Below are 18,824 nucleotides of genomic sequence, written 5' to 3'. Positions count from 1 at the left end.
ACTTACTCTAGCCTCTACCTCCAAGTAAGGGAAAATGCTAGGACTCCGGGCCAATAGTTTTTGTCTCTGAAGCTCTTAGACATTCCTCTCATTTGTATATGATGAAAGAGCAAAGGAGAGGAAAATTTTTGTCTTACTTGAGCCTTTCTGCTTCTGAATGTCCTTAAGTTGGTCACACAGGTCCTGTGTCTGTACATGATGTCATTCCATAAGCAAACCATGACAAATAGGATGCCACACAGCATCCTCAAGTAAATAATGAGACTGGCTTGACTTTAACCCTCCCTAGGGAGGAGAACAATCTACCCCGTAGCTTCTGTGGAGCTGCTCATGATAGTAGAGACTCACACACTTTCTTCCACGCCCTCCTTCCTCCTGCTATGCACAGACTTGGCAGTTCCCTGGTATGTACGCCCAGAGCTCTCTCCTACCACTGACCAAGACCAGCTTCAGAAGAGTAGAAAGCAGGCCTAAGCAGTGTCCTAGTAGAATAAGTGGGTGCTCTGAAGTATGTTCCCAGATGAGCCAGTTGCCATCCTGCCCTCAAATGTTTCTACCACCAATTCTGCATACTGCCTGAAATTTCCCTGTTGCAATCATAGCTTTCAGTGTTTTATCTCGAAAAGATTTCAGTTGATTATAAGGACAGGATAGATAACCTGTGAAACCACTAGAACTCACTATACTTAAATATAGATGAATTCATCTTCTCAGAAAGCAGGAATTAGAGCCCTGAATGAATGAATGGGATAGAGAAATAGAAAGTGTTTCTCAGAGAGGGCCATAAACAGCCTTGGATATAACCAGAGGGCAGTATCGGAGTAAGGAATGCATTTAGGAAGAGAGAGTAGGAGGGGTAAAAAGCCAAATGAAAATATCCTTACATCTCCAAATTAGTATACAGAGATTTTTTTAAAGATTTTATTTATATATTAATGAGAGACAGAGAGAGAGAGAGCAGCAGAAACAGGCAGAGGGAGAAGCAGGCTTCATGCAGGGAGCCCGATGCAGGACCCAATCCTGGGACTCCAGGATCAGGCTCTGGGCTGAAGGCGGCGCTAAACCACTGGCTGAGCCACCCGGACTGCCCAGTATACAGAGATTTATGTTGCTTCCCAACTCTTGGCTCTCCTTCTGAATGCCTGCAGCATAGCATGGCATCTCTCTGATTCCAGATTAATCAGACCATGAGAAACATGGGCTTTTCCCCCACTCAATATTTGAACATGCATTCTTTCAGCCCACCCAATGAGCTCCACCCTGTGTCCCACTCTGGACTCCAGGGACAACTTGTACCTTGACCTGCTCTGAAGAGAATCAAGTCTGTGGGAAAGCTCTGTGAAGGTCTTTTTTGTCATTTTTTTTTCAAATTAGCAAACCTTGAAAGCAATAAAACTTGTAAAATGTAAATAGTTTTGAAGTTTTAAAATAGGAATTAATATTTGGAATCTGAAATATTCCCTTCATCCTGTCATGTCATTTATTTTTGCAAAGTCCCATTCCTTTTTTTTTCCCAAGTCATTAGCAGTTTTAACATCATGAACTACTCAAACCCAATCCCTCAAATAGGAGAATCTTGTTTTATTTTTTTAAGTATACTCTAAGCCCAACAAGAGGCTCAAACTCACAACCCCAATATCATGTGCTCTACCAACTAACCTAGCCATGCCTCTGGAGAATTTGTATTTTAATTAGGAAATATCAAATATTTTGAAAAAGCTGTTAAATAACTTTTAATAATTTAACAGTGACAAAATATTTAAAGTTATGGTGGCATTTAATAATTTCATACCAGATTTTAAGGGAATACAATTACCAGACTCATGTCTATTTGTGTAGGTAAAGCAATGGATACTTAATCATCCACCATGGGATATAAATGAAGTAAATTTTTTTTTATTTTTTGTTTAAATTTTTATCACTTTCCACAGGCATTTTAATAAAATTTGTAAATGTGTGTCTGGGATGAGGGTTGTTAAACATATTTCCTGTAAAAGCCATGTCTGTCTTTATTGAAGTACACCATGACATTTCTTTTGTTTGTTTTTATACTAACCTGCTGGCACATTAATTCTTACCAGAAGCCAAAGTGATTTCAGGGCTCTCGCTTTCATTATGCTGTCTGCTGGGGCAGTGTTTTATAATCAGATTTGTGGATGCGTGCACGTGTGTGCATGCATGGGTGTGTGTGTGTGTGTGTGTGTGTGTGTGTGTGTGTGTATGTCAGGGGGGAGGAGCAGGCTAACTCAGTGAAGTATCATTGATCACATTCTATTGTTTCCAAGGCTGTTTTCCAAATTGGTTGTAACTTACCAAAGATGAACAGACCAGGGAAAATATTAAGTGCACTCAGACAAGATTACTTTCCTAATCTGGGCTTCTAGTGGCTTTCTGTGGCCATCCAGTTCAGTGCCAAACATTTGGGAATTACTGAGGATCCTTTTGCTTCTGTCTGTTGCTTTAGAACCCATTTGCAGAAAATGAGGACTCGCAGCAAAGGTCGATGAGGATTTTGGGAATGAACACTTGGGATCTTGCTCTGGAATTAATGAATTTTGATTGGAGTCTCTTCAATTCAATTCACGAGGTAAGTAAGGAGTGAAAAGATAAAATAAATGCTAGTGCTATTTTAACTGTGCATTCTTTTTGAAGAGTATGTATTTGTATGTGATTTGATTTAAGGAAGATCCATCATCGGATGATACGGTTATGCTTAGGATACCATAGCCCAAAAGATATTTGGGGACTTTAAATACACTGAAAGACTGACCCAAACCTAGAAGATCAGAATACATGATCATATTTTTTTTGTTCCTAGTATAACCGTATGTGTACTGTAGTATAAAAATGCTATATTTTTATATGTATGAATACTTCTATATTTACATATTTATGAAGCTCTAAGGGGGTTGAAGAGCTATTTCACATTTGACAACTTTGATATTGATACTTATATTTTCCATAAAGTTCACTGTAGTTATACAAGAATCGTATTTATGCACGTACCAACACACACATACAGCCATTCTTTAACTCAAGAACATTCTATAAATTTAGACTATACTGCAAGACTTAAAGTACTTTCTTGAAGCTTTGGAGATACATTTCAAATTTTTATGTTCATCAGCCCTCCCTTTGGAGACAGCTTAAACATATATAGAATAATAATATATTAGGGGCAAAATGCTGCTGACAATTAAGGAATAAATGTAGCCAGTGGAAAGGCTCACAGGAACCAGGAGATGAAAAATGAGACAGCTCTGTGCAACCGTATGTTGCATTTGCTTTGCCATGTAGTGAAATTTTTCATTACAAAGCAGCCTTTCCTTCTGAAGAAACTCACGCCCAACTTGGGGACTTGAGCTTCAGTTTCATTTTAGAATGAATGTCCTCATATTTTCTCATTTAAAAATTCCAACATTAAATCTAAGCAAATAATGAATTCATTTGAGCTAAATAATTTGTGTCTTTGGAAATGTTAGTAGAAAAAAAAACGTTAGTAGAGTAGGTGTCCTTGCTTAGCTGCTTACTCAGTGGGAGAATGGGAGTCACTTCTATAAAGTACACACACTTGCATGCACACAAATCTTTATTTAAAAACAAATCTCGGGGGATCCCTGGGTGGCGCAGCGGTTTGGCGCCTGCCTTTGGCCCAGGGCGCGATCCTGGAGACCCGGGATCGAATCCCACATCGGGCTCCCGGTGCATGGAGCCTGCTTCTCCCTCTGCCTATGTCTCTGCCTCTCTCTCTTTCTCTCTCTGTGACTATCATAAATAAATAAAAATTAAAAAAAAAATTAAAAAAAAAATAAAAAATAAAAACAAATCTCGGGCAGCCCGTGTGGCTCAGCGGTTTAGCACTGCCTTCGGCCCAGGGTGTGATCCTGGAGACCCGGGATCAAGTCCTGCGTTGGGCCCCCTGCATGGAGCCTGCTTCTCCTTCTGCCTGTGTCTGTGCCTCTCTCTCTCTCTCAAATAAATAAATAAATAAATAAAATCTTTTAAAAAATAAAAAAAATCTCCTCTGTTGCTCTGCATATAAGCAGTCTCTATAAATAGTTGCTCATCTTGCTCAATTTTGTAAATGTTGGACCTTGCCCTAAATCTCACTCTTGTTCTGTTTATGATTTTACTGAATCTTTTATCCGTAATTCTCAGAGAGTAGGTACCCAGAGCAGCATCAGCAGCACCACCTAGGAACTTGTTATAAATGCAGGTTTGGGACCCCACCACAGACCTACTAAATCAGAGGATTGGGGGGTTGGGGCCCAGCAATCTGCTGAAAGAGGTCTCTGGGTGATCCTGATTCACATTAAAATTTGAGAACCCTTGTCAGGGGGGAGGTTCATCTACCTATACTAGTGACAATCATTTTCACTTGTTTTTGCCAGTATAACAATTTCAGGAGGTTTGGATTTGATTAATCCTGTGATTTAACCTTTAAAACTTCTTAGATTTTCATGTAATACTGTGTCATCTGCACATTCTAAAAATAAAACTTCTGTGAGAATTCTAAGTGAACATTATTTAATAAGACATCTCTAAAGCTACATTTCAAATTGAATATACTGTTGCTATGTTCTCATGACACATTATGATATGAGAATGACTACCTGAGGTAGCTCTTAAAAATGGACTGTCTTTTGGATCAACTTGTCTTTGTGCTGACAATAAATGCTGGTTGTGAATCCATCTTCTTTCAGCAAGAGCTGATCTACTTTACCTTCAGCCGACAAGGCAGTGGAGAGCACACGGTGAACCTCAGCCTTCTGCTGCAGAGATGCAATGAAGTCCAGCTCTGGGTGGCCACGGAGATCCTGCTCTGCAGCCAGCTGGGCAAGCGAGTGCAGCTGGTGAAAAAATTCATCAAAATCGCTGCGCAGTGAGTTTCTGGCAGTGAAAAGTGCAATTCCTCTCGTCTCCTTGAGAGAGTACATTTTTTTCTCCTTGTGATGATTAGAAGGGTTAGGAGGTAAAAGTATAATACTGAGTTAAGTGACCGAATGATTGAAAAGGTCTGTCCTTGAATATTTATGTCTTTGCATTTGAAGTACTTATACTTTTAAGTCACTGTTAAAATACCAAACTAAAGCACTCTGCTCTGCGGGCCAGAACAGTTAAGCAGGCAGTGCACACATGCTCCATCCTGCAAGCTAAGCTACAGTGTGGCTGATAAGCTACAGCAGGCTAGGAAAACTGTGAAGATGACGTTTGGAGGGAGAATTATTGCAAATCAGGTGCATTCTAAGATCCTGTTCTTGGCTGCTGGATGCCCATGGTTTGAGCTTAACAAACTCCTTAGCAGGGCCAGCCCTGCCTGGTCCTACCTGACCTCTGAGCTTCACCCACTGGGTACAGCTGAAGCCACTCTGAAATGCTGGCTTTCCCATGCACACCACCCCCAGGCCTGGATATGGTGGTGTTGACTCTGCCAAAATGACCACTTCCACCTTGCAAATTGCTGTCATTCTTTAAGATCTAGGTCAAATGTTGCTTCTTTCCTGAAGTCATCTCTTTCCTGAAGCCAGATGCAGAGTTAACTAACTACTCCCTACCCCTACTCTCCCTCACACACAGGCTTTTTTCCCTTTTAACCTCTTTATTATATTTATTAAACTTCTCTGTTTATATAGAATCCCTTCACTTGGCTGTGTTAGCCTCCAGAGGACAGGGACCATTGCTAATCAAACATTGTACCTGATGATCAAGGCTGATGCAGAACTTGGTAAATAGCAGTGACTCAGTAAAGGTTAGTTGAATGACATTTTAGTAACTTGCTGAGAGCATCTCTTAAAATACCAGATTTGTATCCTGAGACTGCTCTTAGGACAGCCTCCCAACAGAAGTAGACAGCATGAATCAGAATGTTTCCCAGTGCCCTCTCTTTCCCTTTTTATTTCTCTTTTGTCTTGCAAAATAGTTTTTACATCAAACAGTTTGGAATATACATGTCATTTGTTCAAGAACTGTGTATTGATCTCTCATTACTTGGACGGATCCATGCAGGGAACGAGGGATTTCCATGAGGAAACCAGACTGACTCTACACCCAATCCATGCCATTGAGGAGTTTTTGCAGCCTGCTGGAGGGGGGATACTTTGATAGCTCTGATCGCTAATTTGCAAAATAGAATGGAGGGTGTGCCCTATTCTGAGGTCACACTCTTAGTGGGGCTTTGGAGGAGGGGAAACTCCGTATGCCAATGATGTGGAACAAGAATATTCAAAAAACATTTGTGAGGGAAGTAGCATTCAAGGCTGTATTTGAATTCTTGGTGGAACTGGACCAATAAGAATCAAAAGTGCGACTCTCTGTGGAGGTTAAACTCACTGGAGGAGGGAAGCAGAGAGGTTCATTAGAGGGAGACAGCATATGGTCAGGGAAAGGAATCGCATCCACTTTGACCAGAATGGAGGGTATTTGTACAGAAGTTGTAGGAGATTGATCTACAAAGGAAGATAAAACCAAATTGTGAACGATGTTGAATTTGAGATCGAAGAGTTTGGGCAGAATTAAGACAAGGATTATTGCAATTTATGTCAGGAGACTGATATGATGAAAGCCATCTCTCAGGAAGGTTGCTCTGAACTAGCATATAGACTGAACTATAGGCAAAGAGACCCCCAGAAGCAGGACGTCCAGTTTACCTAGCAAAAGATAATAGAAGTCCCCTAACCTGGTGTTTGATGTGACTGGGATTGGATGGAGAGAGATACAACAGATATTCCTAAATATTGGGCAGTTTTTATGATGGATATTCCTTTTTTTGATTTGGCCAGTGCATTCCAAATGGCCTGTGAGATTCATAAAGGTGAGGCTCTTTTTGGATCAAAAGCTTTCTTATAAATGCCAGTTATTTGGAGAAATGGGACATTAATGTCCCAAGGAGCAAAATGACACCACACAGCTTAGTTCCAGTATAAGATTATATCTATCCTCAGGGAAATGAAATATATTCACATCTTCTCCATATGGCCCCATGCTCTTGAATTATTTACTGTACTGGTCTCTCTGTCCCTAGCCCATGGAATAGAATGCCAACAGAAACATAAAGTTAAATTCCTCATAATCACACTAGTAGGAATAACCAAGGGAAAATAGTAATTTCCATGATCATGAAGTGTCTCCCCTGCCTAAGGCATCTATTTGCATATTCATGTTTCCTTTCCTTCTCACCATCCCCATCCCCCACCTCTGTGGATTGAGTGGAGTTTATTTCCTCACACAGACAAAGGAGTGTTTGCTAAACTGGAATGTTTCAGTGTCAGTCTGTTCTTATCGTGGAATGAATGAACCTTGGTAACAAAGGATTCCAGACCAGTTTAGTATCCAATGTTTATACTCTATCACTTTGTCTTCTAGAGAAATTATTTTTTCTTTTTACAGATTCAGACGTTAGGTATGTGCTTTTTTTTTTTTAATTGTAAATATGACTAAAAAAGAGATCTGGGCCAGGAAAATCGTTCTTGGGAGCTAAAAGATAAAAAGATAAGAATTTGAAGATTCCAGACAGATAAATTATGCCAAATTAAAAAAAAAGAGTAATAAATCTGTTTACAATGGGTAATAATAAAACCATTTCCCCAAAATGTCTTGTTTTCGACTCCAGCAAATGCTATCTGAAAGGCTTGCTATATACTAGGCATTTGGGTGATGGGCGGGATAGAAAAATGGAATGGACATATACTCTACCTATAAGGAACCTAATGTCTAGTGAGGAATCACAGGACCACGGAGCTTCCATCATGTACTAAATGGGAGGACTTGAGAGTAAGAGATAGCCTCCCATGGAGGTACTTGTGGCCTAAGGTGAGATAGTTCTCTGGACCATGGGGCCCTCTCCACAGAGGAACCTGCACCTCAAATCAGCATACCAAGCAATGGCACTGGCTCACATTTCTTCTGGCCAGTGTGAACTTTCCAGGGATTGACGACACAGAAAGTGTAGACTGAGGGAAGTAAATAACACAAGGGAAGCGAAGTCAAAGTATTGATGCAAAAAAACAAAACAAAACAAAACAAAAACAAAAACAAAAAAGTATTGATGCCTTTAGTCACCAACAATTCATAAGAACACGTGGGTTTCTAAATCATTGGCCAGAAGGCATCTTTATTTATTCATGGAATATACCAAGCAGCATCCACCCAGCAGAGAGTCGGTGGAAACCAGATGAAGAAGCCAGTTAGTAGCCAGTTAGACTAAGTTTTGGGTCCTCTTGCCAACTGCAGAGCTGCAGGCCGGGCCAGAAGCCAGGCAAGGAAGACTAGGAGAGGCACAGCCCGTGCCTGTGGAGACTCAGCAGTAAGGGGCCTGCAGCACGGTGCCTGCCCCAGATACATTGGACCCTAGGTATGGAGGCAGCAGTGCCTTTCCAGGTTCCACTGGTAATAGGGGTAGAACTTTCCCCTGTGCTCCCTGGTGGGACCTGTTGGGACCTGGAGCCTAGTAGCCAACCCACAAGGCTGGCATCAGGACAGGCCACTTAGGGAGGACCTGCCAAGGCACAGCCAGCTGTGTATGGTAGTCCTAAAACAGCCTCATCCATTCCCCTGGTTCTCAACTAGATGCTTTCATATATAACTTGCACCACTGAGGACAGTTTTTAATACATGTTGAGAACCTTTAACGTCAAGATCGCTTTTGACCGGTGATGTAATGACTAAATGTCTAACTTAAAGAACCATAAACTCAGTTAAAGAAGTTTTATACATTAAGACACTCATTGTAGCATTCTGTATGGGGTTGAATTGAATTGAGAACTTAAATGCTAACAATAGGGGAACGAGTAAACAAATCATGAAGTATGTTTTTGATGAAGTCATATAGCCATTAATGATGATAGTGAAGAATTCATAATACACACTGCAACACAGTCCTGAAAAAGCAGGACTCAGAGTTGCATATACATCAGTTCTATTCAAGACCCTGGTGGAGATGTGGTGGAAAAGGTGGCATCAGGCGCAAGCTGCGCTCATCAACACTGGGTACTTTTTATGTACCGACTTACTGTTGAGCACTTGTATATTTCTTCATATTTATCAAGTTAGAGTAATTTCTTAATTTTAAAAACTTGGGTCAGGGATGCCAAAAAAGTGGTTTTCTTAATACGGCCCCAGTAAAAGGAGTCTGGAACTCACAGGCTGTCCTGGCTGACCTGGGAGGCCAAGCCTGTTCTGCAGGCTTTGAAAATCAGTGGAATTTTGACCAGTTGAGTTGAAGGACATGATTGACATGATACAGAACAGATAAGCTTACAGAGTGTAGGGAGCTCAATGTGATTTTATTTTGCATTTTATTTCCTCCTTTTTTCCTTTAAATGAGAAATGTAGGACAGTATCCCCACAATACAGGCCATATTTTACATAGATACATAATATAATTGCTATATTGTTGATAGCAAAGAAAATGCTGTGTCGTGGGAGGAGGAGCTTGGACCAGTGAGGTGAGAGGGGCTTGTCTGTGAAAACATAATGACAGCATCCTGAGTAAAGAGATGGGACAAGAGGGCTGTTGGAAGGAGAGTATGCTATCTATAAAGAAACGTGAATTCAAGAGTTTTCTGTTGAAGTTGTAAATGCGTCATCCAAAATATATATTTTTTTTTAAAGGAGGAATCTTTTGAGGTGTCAGAGCACAGATCTTTTCCTAGAAGTAAGAACGGAATATGTTACCTGTGTTAGGAACAGTGGAGGGAATACCACCCTCCACACGCGCATGCGCACGGACATACACACACACACACACACACACACACACACACAGAAGCACTCAATGTGTGTGAGCCATGGAGCAGAGTTCAGCACTGCCCTGGACGTTGAACTCTGTGGCCTAGGAGAATCTTTCCAGCTCAGTCTTTTGCGGTCATTTGGCAAAAGGACGTGGCTCCAAGTACCTTGTGCTTTTTTTATTCCGTAGCTGCAAAGCCCAGAGAAACCTGAATTCCTTCTTCGCTATTGTGATGGGTCTCAACACTGCCTCTGTCAGCCGGCTGTCACAGACCTGGGAGGTAAGCCTTAGGGGTTCATGTGGATAGGGGAGTGGGGCGTAGGGATAAATAAAACTGAACAGGAAATGTTCCAGTAAAAGTCCTTTAAAATAAATTCATTTAAATGGTTTAAATGAGACAAATACTACTAGGGGAAAGAAGTTAAAAATAAATGTGTCAAGTTGGACTCTTGATCAAATGGTCTTCAAAAAGGTTCTATTATTTATATAAAATATATAAAACATATTTTTCATATGTATAACATATGGGTATTTGTGTGTGTGTGTATGAAAGAGATAAAAATTATAAAATGCTCCAAAGCTAGAATTTGTTTTCTGCTCTGCTGCCATGACACTGTGGTTACAGTCCCATGTTGGTCCTTTCAAAAGTGGTGACATGTATCCAGAAGCAAATTTGCTGAGATGCTAATGAACGTAAGCTTCCAGCCCTCTATCTTGCAGCGTGTTCACATGGATGATGTATATCTTTGTAAAATTTGCAGAAATAATTTTGTAATCTTTTTTCCAAAGAGGGCCCTCAAAATGCTAAGTTTCAGGCCTCCCAAGTCCAGGCTCTGCCGCTGTCTGTGTTGCCTGATGAAAGCCACCTGAGTTCTAAGATGGAGAAGCCCACTCAAGTTAACCCAAGTTCTGGGGCATAGACTCTAAGGGCATATGTGGGAAGAACTGAAAGCAGGGTATCCCTGAGTATGGCCTCACCCCCAGCCCTATCACCTTCTTTCTTTGGGCTTTTGTTTGTTTCTCTTTCTCTGTTCTCCACTGAATGGCTACCTCGCTGCGTGAACCATTTCTCTCTCCCATCCTTTCTCTTTCACCTTTGAGGCTTCTCCCATATGATCCTGACCCGCATATGGCTCGTGTGGTCTCCTGAGCTTCTCTCCAGTGCTCTCAGATTCAGCTCCTGTCACCACTCCATTGTCTTCATGGTTCCCAATTCTGACTCCTTCTAGATAGGCCAGCTCTCTTTTTTTCTTACTTGAGATGTCAACACAGGGCTCTGAGCATCTTAGTGACTCACTTTCTTTTCATCAGGGGCCATGCATGGTGGTGACCTGAGGGTCAGGGCCACTGCTCCCAGAAGGAGTGCAAAAGAAAAGAAAGGAAAGACCTGCCTGCCCCGGTTAAGCAAACAAGACCTGCATACGCAGCCTAAGATGAAAGGGGGCGAACAACAAATGCCACAATTGATCAGGGCCGGAGGGAAACCAATGGCCAGCAAGGGTGGAGGGAGAGTGGAATTTGAATTAAACCAGCAAAGAAGCCTTGATTTGCAGGAATTGAGAGGAGAAATAATTCAGTTAAATTCAAACAGCATGCATTTCATGGACATGTAGACTGCCTGCTATGTGCAGGGCCCTGCATCTGTGCCACAGCTGATAGGAAATGGGCCAGACCAGTTACGAAATGGGCCAGACCAGTTAGAACAGAGTGTTTGGGGATGAAGGAGGTCTGGAGCCAATTGCAGGTGGACCGCAGGAGGGCAAGGGGAGAGTCCCACCTAACTACCCAGCTAGAAAGGGGCAGAATCAGAATTCAAATTCAGACCGACTGACCACTCAGGAGGGCTTGCCATTTCCACCCTCTCTGACTTTCCATGCCGCCTATTGATGTGGGTGATCTTTGCGATTCAGCTATCCTACTGTTGCTGTGCAGGCTTTGTCAGTTAGGGTTTTTATGGTCTTTCACCATTAGCCCTCCACTGTGAAACACAGTTATATCATTTAAGCAACAACAACAACAAAGCTAGCCTGTAACACTATTTCCCACTCAGCAAGACCATGCGAGAAGACGAGAGCATTCACCAAAAATGAGACATGAAACTGAAATCCAAGTTTGTATGAAAAAGTCACCATTGTGTGGAATGTCTAACCAGTTAGATTCTGAGTCATGTAGCCTTTACTTATTTTAAACTGTTTTTAGCCACATTCCCAAGGCATGTCATATTAAGGAACGATAAAGATTGCACAGTGAAAAGCAGGCAGGGTAGAACCAAATGATAGAGGTATTTAGGTTCAGAAATGTGACATGTGGAAGCACAGCTTCATAAACATTCCTCTTTTATTGCCTCTGAAAGTAACTGACTTCTCTGACCTTTTCCTTTTTTGTGTTTTGTTTGTTTGATTTTAGAAAATCCCTGGGAAGTTTAAGAAACTTTTCTCTGAACTTGAAAGCTTAACAGTAAGTAGTGAGCCAAATGGGACTTACTCTTCAAATTAATGGACAGTGCCACATTTCTTCCTAGTTTGCAGTGGCCAGGACCCACACTCTACCGTGTCTGGTAGCTTAGGCTGGATCACTTGTACATGAAAATGTAGCTTTACTTACTGGAGTGAAGAAGTTGCCAGTTAATGCTTCTTCCTCTCCGTGGAGAAAGGTAGTGAGAATGGCCCTTCTGATGTGATTTCCAGAATGCAGATTTCTAAGTGTATAGTCCCTTAGTCCCTTTCAAAGCCTTCAGTGTCAATTGGTATACAGTGACTGTGCAGTCCATGTCTCATACATGATTCTTTCCTCATTCTTCTTTCTCCTGTTTCTTAGGTTTAGATTTTTTTTTAATGTATAGTTACTGTTCAGAACACAACAAAACCGTGTTCTCTTATTTTCTATACATTGTCTATGCCTTATGAGAGAGGTTTTTCTTTGCAGTGTACCTAACAAAAGACTTTGGGGTTACCCTGTGATAGAAATTATGCAGAGGAAACTGTACTTAAAGAACCTATTTGAGGAAAATAATAGGGCAATCAAAAGGTACCTCTCTTTTGCAGTCAGTTCCCATTATTGTAAACCAATAAGTTGACTTTTATTCATTGCCTACATTTCCTGCCCTAATTTAGTGAGTTTATTCTCCTAGGAAACCTTTATCTACTTTGTTCTGAGGAAGAACCTCTCGATATCTAAATCATGTTCAAATTGTATAGCAAAAGTGGATTTAGAATTGTTTCTATAGCACATTGATTTTTCTTTCTCTTTGTAATCTGCTTGGTTTGTCAGGATCCTTCCCTGAATCACAAAGCCTACAGAGATGCATTCAAAAAGATGAAACCACCCAAAATCCCATTCATGCCTCTGTTGCTTAAAGGTAACAATTTTCTATCTTTTATGCTGTCCAATTCCATCTTCAGAAATGTATCACTCTAACTGTACAGACCAAAAAAAAAAAAAGGATTCTCAGTATATTTCTGTAATTTTGACATTAGGACCTAATCGTGTTTGCTTGTGATTATTCTTCAAATGCTCAATTATTTCTGAAGTAGCTGAATTACTTAATTGTATTTGAGAGATACCAAAGCATTTTCACCTGATTCACAGAACTTGGCCCTGGAAACTTATGTTTTTATTTTGCTCTGCTTCTAAGTGCCATCTTATTTTCTTGGAGTTTACCATCCCCTGAAGTCAACCAAGAATAAGGCTGGGATAAAGAACCCAAACAGTGAGCATGCTCTGTGTTTGCAACTTAAATTTCAGAGAGCTAACCTACCAGACTGCTAAGAAATACTTGTGGTCAAGCCCAGCAATATAGTGTAGGAAAATTATTGGTGGAGAATGTACTGTCTTCTTTCCAGGAGTGGCATCCATTTGGGAAAGTATGTGACAACTGCAAGGTAGTCAGTCCAACTGACTTCTCTTCTGCAGAGCACCAAAAATTCATCCAGAAACATGTTAGTTAAGTTTGCTAAAGAGATCTCAGTGGTCTCTTTCAAACTAAGAGGGTTAATTAAAAGAAAGTTCTTTTTAATCTGGCCTATGCTGCTAACATTCAGTATATATCCTACCTCTGTGCTTTCTAGGAAAAAGATTTGATCATTTTTCTTGGTCATATTTTGATTCTTTCCAAGGGATTTTATAGGAATAATTTTTTATATAGCCTCCACCATTCAGAGGCTTGTAACTTCTGCTGAGTCTGGCCCCAATAACTGGACTCATAAATGTGATTCTGGAAATGAGCTTCCCAGGAGCCCTATTGCTGGATGGCTCAGCCATTCTCCCCACACACACTGCACTCCATCCCTCCCCCATTGCTACCCCCACTGGCAGTAACTCTGATACTCCCTCCTCGGCTTCTCTCTAGAACAACCAGAGCTTTAGAGAATTACTGAGTTGCTGTGATCCCTGCAGCTCCTCATCTATCCTGCATCTAGTACAAAGCAAGAATCTTCCTGAAACAATACCGTACTGGCACAACTGAGAGGCATGGAGATGCTTCATTCAAGCTGAAAAGATTCTGCTAAATGTAAATGGATGAAATAGGGAGAGATTGTGATGCCAAAATAACAATTTAAAAGTTTATTCAGGCTTAAGATTTTTATTTGCAAAATAAAACATCTTCAACTGGAGAGTGCAGGGTGGCAGGTGGGAAATAACACTTAGAATCTTTCAGACACGTATAGGAAATGAGGACAGATCTGGGAAAGGAATTAATTTTAAGCAGAAAAAATTTTGAAACAAAAAATGTTAAGGTAATGAGAAATTAGTTGACAATGTCCCTTGAGCTTAATTAGGTATGAGCAGTGCTTTTTACTGTATATTCGTGATTTTCCCCAAAAAAATATTTAATGCAGTCAAGTGTCTCACACTTACATCTTAGCTTGGATGCAATTTTCTGCTCTACTGAGTTTATCTAGACCTCTTTGTTGGCAGCAAAATAAATTTCCCTTTTTACTACTGAAAATACATTGGGTCATATAGTCTAGTAAATATTTTTCTTTTTTTCATTAGGAGCTTTCTTGAGTTTAAATAAGCACTTAGTTTTCCTTTTAAAATATTTTGTCATTATGAAAAAAACATCATTAGTGCTTTATTGTATTTAAAATTATCATTTTTCTCTGAAATAATTTCCAAAGAAACATGGGGTGAAAATTTACAGTGTGTCTATATCATGCCTGAAACAAAACATTTTGGAATTAATTTGGAGTTTTTTAATTGCAAAAAATTTTTAAAGTTATGGTAAACTGCTTTCGGACAACCAATATTTTAATGAAAACCCTCCCCTTGCACCTCTCACTTTGGGTTGAGCTCCTTGGGTGTTAAAAAGGATTAGGCCTCCCACATTTCCATTTTTTGTGAGACAGTCAGTTCCCAGTAAGAATGCAGATTATCAAGTGAGTGCCTAACCTGAGGATCCTTCCGGCGTCAGCTTTCCTGTTTCCCGGTTCAATTCTTGCCTTTTGATTTAGCTTCCCCCCTGCTGTGGTGCGGCATCCATTCAGAAAGAGGATGAATGGGAAACCCTACATAAATGTAGAGGAAAGGATCCAGCTGAGCTAAAGTCCGAAGCGGCCGAACAGTGTGTATCACACAGTGTTTTTGGAGATGTAGCCCTTTCCAGTAGAGTGAATATGAGCAGGTGTGGGAAGGTTAAGTGAGGTCCTCTGGTGAGTTGTGTGTCTCTCAGAGCCCAGATGATTATTGCAGATTTGCACGGGTAAATAAAAGGAATGTTAGGGTGCTTGTGTATTTCTTCCTCCTCTCTCACTTGCCATCTCCACATGGAATCATTTCATCCAGTAGTTCTATTATAGGAAGAGTTTGGAAAGTGTTCGGTGCTCATTTCCCTCACTCAGCCTGGTGAGCCTGCTCACAGCCCAGGAGTAAATGAGATCCCAGATTTTCTCTTTCATCCTTCCTTCCTCCCTCCCACCCTCCCTCCCTCCTTCCCTTCCGTTTATTGGCCTCTCTCTCTCAAGCCTTCCTCATCACACACCTGCCATTCATGTGTGTCAAACCTCCAGCCACTTGAAGCTCCTTCTGGGTGCCAGCCCCTTCCAGCCCCTTCCAGCCCCTCTCTCCTTCCCACCTGACCAAGAGCACCTTGCCTGCTTTATTCTCATGCCAGCATCAGCCTGACCTCCAAGCCCTTGAGTGTTGGGGTTAAATGAGACCACCCACCACCAGAGAAGAGAAGAGACCTCAGGCTGGAGGGAAGAGAGGGAGCCACCAAGGAAAGACTTGAGTGTTGCAGACACACTCTGCGTGCCAAGTTTCTGGCAAGACAACTATATAGTAGACTGTAAGAAATGCCCAAGTCCATTCAGCTTGAGCTCCCAGAGAGGCACAGTGGTGAGAGGAACCCGGGTCCCTGAGTTTGAATCCTGGCTGAGAAGAAGAGAGCTCTGATCATCGGCCAGTTGTGCATGTTCTTTGGCTCACATTTTCTTCACATTCTGTCCTGCTAGGGCTTTACCTTAAGTCTTTTGTTAATGTCGTGTCTGATGCTGTTAATAAAGATGCGTGCCATTATTGTCATGACTCTTCATCATTATCCTTGGGAACACAGGGAGAGGATGACAGTAATGTAACACTGGGGGAAATGGACCAGGTGACTCATGGAGTTTGTGACCTAAGGTCTCAGGGAGTTAGGGGAGACTAGGCTTTTAGGTGGTGTATGATGTAGATAGAGTGCACACGGTGTTCATTTGCCAAACAAAAGAAGTAAAAGTTAACTGTGTCAACTACTCTCTTACAAGATTTTTTTTAAAAGATTATTTTAGAAAGCATGTGTGCAAGTAGGGGAAAAGGCAGAATGAGAGGGAGTCCTGAAGCCAACTCCACAGTGAGCGTGGAGCCCAGTGCTGGCTGGATCCCAGCTCCCTGAGACCATGATCCCAGCCAAAACCAAATTGGCCGCTTAACCAACTGGGCCACCCAGGCACCCCAAGATTTTTTTATTTTTTAAGTAGTCTTTACACACAGTGTGGGATTCCAGCTTAAAACACTGAGGTCAGGAGTTGCATCCTCTTATGACTGAGCCAGCCAGGTGCCCCAGGACTACTCTCTTCTAAATTTTGTGACACAAAATGCAACCTTGTAGTTCTTCTCTGAAAGCAAAGCCATGAAAGATAATATCCAGAGAGTTTGTCAGACGACTGTGTAATTGTGACTTGTTTTCCTGTTAGAACATCAGTTTCAAAGAAGGCGAAAGAAAGCTTAGGAAAACTTTGCAGCCAGTGCTGGAAGCTATATGTAAGGGATGCTTTGAGGATGGTTTGGATCAGGGTATTGTGTCGCCCCCTGATGGGCAGTCAAAGCTCAGCGGCCAAATGCGTTGTAGGCAAGTTTCCAGAGCATCGAGCTCATAATTGCCCCATAGGGACCAGCAGAATGAAAGTCTTGATTAGATGCAAATGCTTTCCCTTTCTATTTATAGGAATCTTAAGCTGTTCTTTTCCCTCTTTCATGTCAGGTTATTTTAACAAGATAATTTTCATTTGGCTCACCCCCCCATGTTTGTGATCTAACATGACTTTTTGCAGGGTCTTTGAACTGTAGTGTATTTCTTACTTTGATTCTTGTCTGGGAGGATTCCCTCCTGCTTAGTCCTTGACCCTCTGATCTGAGTTTTTATGAGTCACCCACTCCTGAGCTTTCAGCTGCTGTCATTATTGTAACTAATTCCCAAATCCCTTTCTCTTGAGGCGGCACTCCTGGGTTTTTTGCAACCAAAAGGAGGGTTTTTTTCCTTGAATATCTTCTGTCACTTGAAATGTAGGGAGGCTCGAACCAAATGTTAGTCTTCCTTCCTCTGGAAATGTACTTTCATCCTACTCTCCTTGTGTTATCCTACTCTCCTTGTGTTCTTTTCGTCGGTGGTGCTTTCTTGCACCTGTGTAAAAGGGCCAGAAGCTTTGCCATTTTCTGATCTGTCCCTTTCCTCACTTCGGATACACAATCAGGCACTGGTTTTGGGACCCAAAAATCTAAATGGAAACATCTGAATCTAGACCTTTTAATGCTTTAGGTAAAGCAGGCCCTATATATTTTGCCAGGGATTGTTAAAAAGCAAACATATAGATATTAAAATTCTTTTTTTCCTGGCTATTTAGTTCTTTTCTATTCAATGTTCTGGCCTAAAAACCAAATGGACTGGTTAAGTTATACAATAGTGTTAGCTTATATTAACAGGTTGAAGTCAAATGCTTCACTGTAAGCACAAAATATAGAATTGAATTTATGTTATCTTCCCACACACACACATAAATTATGCCTTTTCACAGTAAATACCATAAGGATTCAATTTCAAGTTGCCTTGTCATATGTGTGGAATAATGGACAATGTTTAAGAAAAATGAATAAGTTGCATTGCCATCTAGCCCTCCTTAGCCCTGACTCCTGATCCGTTCCTAATGGCACATATATCTTTTTGTCTTTAATTTTCAGATGTAACATTTATTCATGAAGGAAATAAAACATTTTTGGATAATCTTGTCAATTTTGAAAAACTGGTATGTAAATTTCATTATTTCTCTCTTTTCCCCCTGGAGGGAAAGTGTGTGCTTTTCTTTCTTACTCCAAGGAACAAATGGCTTAAGCACTTTTCTCCTTTGAATGCATGGTGGTTTCCAGGAGCTTATTTTATGCATGTTACGCATTGTCAACAAAATGTATTCCAGTTAAAAATAAGTGTGCTAGCAAGGTTTTGAGAACCAAATGCAAAAATCTGCTTTTTAAGGTTGAAAATGGAACTTCATTAGACTAACATCAGAGGTCGAGTGTGTGTTACTGAGCCAGAAATAAAACTATAAGTTTCTGTCAAGAGGTTAGGCTTGACTACTTGAGAGAGGCATCGCTCTATGTCACTGTGCACTGCTTCCAAGGCACAGGAGAGAGCTCTCCTTCTGCAGAGAGGAGTTCATCTCCAGAACTCCCCACTCATATGTGAAGGTGGAATTTGTAGGGGGGGGCAGGGGTTCTGGAATACCATCCCTCTCTCAGCCTGTGGACACCTATACCACTGTGGAGATGGCAGCTCTGGCATAGTGCACCCCTGCTCACAAGTGAAATGTTCCCAGTCGATCCTAACTCACCAATCACCAAAGTGCCT

At 41.2% G+C, this 18,824-nt stretch overlaps 1 protein-coding gene across 1 annotated transcript in view; it reads left to right on the top strand.

Moving 5' to 3' along the window:
- Positions 1 to 18,824, top strand: part of RAPGEF5 (Rap guanine nucleotide exchange factor 5) — a 229,885-nt gene that overhangs the window by 198,919 nt on the left and 12,142 nt on the right. The window contains exons 19-24 of the mRNA XM_055314547.1: positions 2,465 to 2,587; positions 4,704 to 4,882; positions 9,917 to 10,007; positions 12,134 to 12,184; positions 12,998 to 13,085; positions 18,161 to 18,225. Coding sequence (XP_055170522.1) covers positions 2,465 to 2,587; positions 4,704 to 4,882; positions 9,917 to 10,007; positions 12,134 to 12,184; positions 12,998 to 13,085; positions 18,161 to 18,225 — 597 coding nt within the window. The remainder of the gene's footprint in view (positions 1 to 2,464; positions 2,588 to 4,703; positions 4,883 to 9,916; positions 10,008 to 12,133; positions 12,185 to 12,997; positions 13,086 to 18,160; positions 18,226 to 18,824) is intronic.

The sequence above is a fragment of the Nyctereutes procyonoides genome, unplaced genomic scaffold (genome assembly GCF_905146905.1).
Source record: "Nyctereutes procyonoides isolate TBG_1078 unplaced genomic scaffold, NYPRO_anot_genome, whole genome shotgun sequence".
In the NCBI taxonomy this organism is placed as follows: domain Eukaryota; kingdom Metazoa; phylum Chordata; class Mammalia; order Carnivora; family Canidae; genus Nyctereutes; species Nyctereutes procyonoides.
Note: the sequence above shows the minus strand (reverse complement) of the source record. Positions and strands in the feature narration are given on the sequence as shown.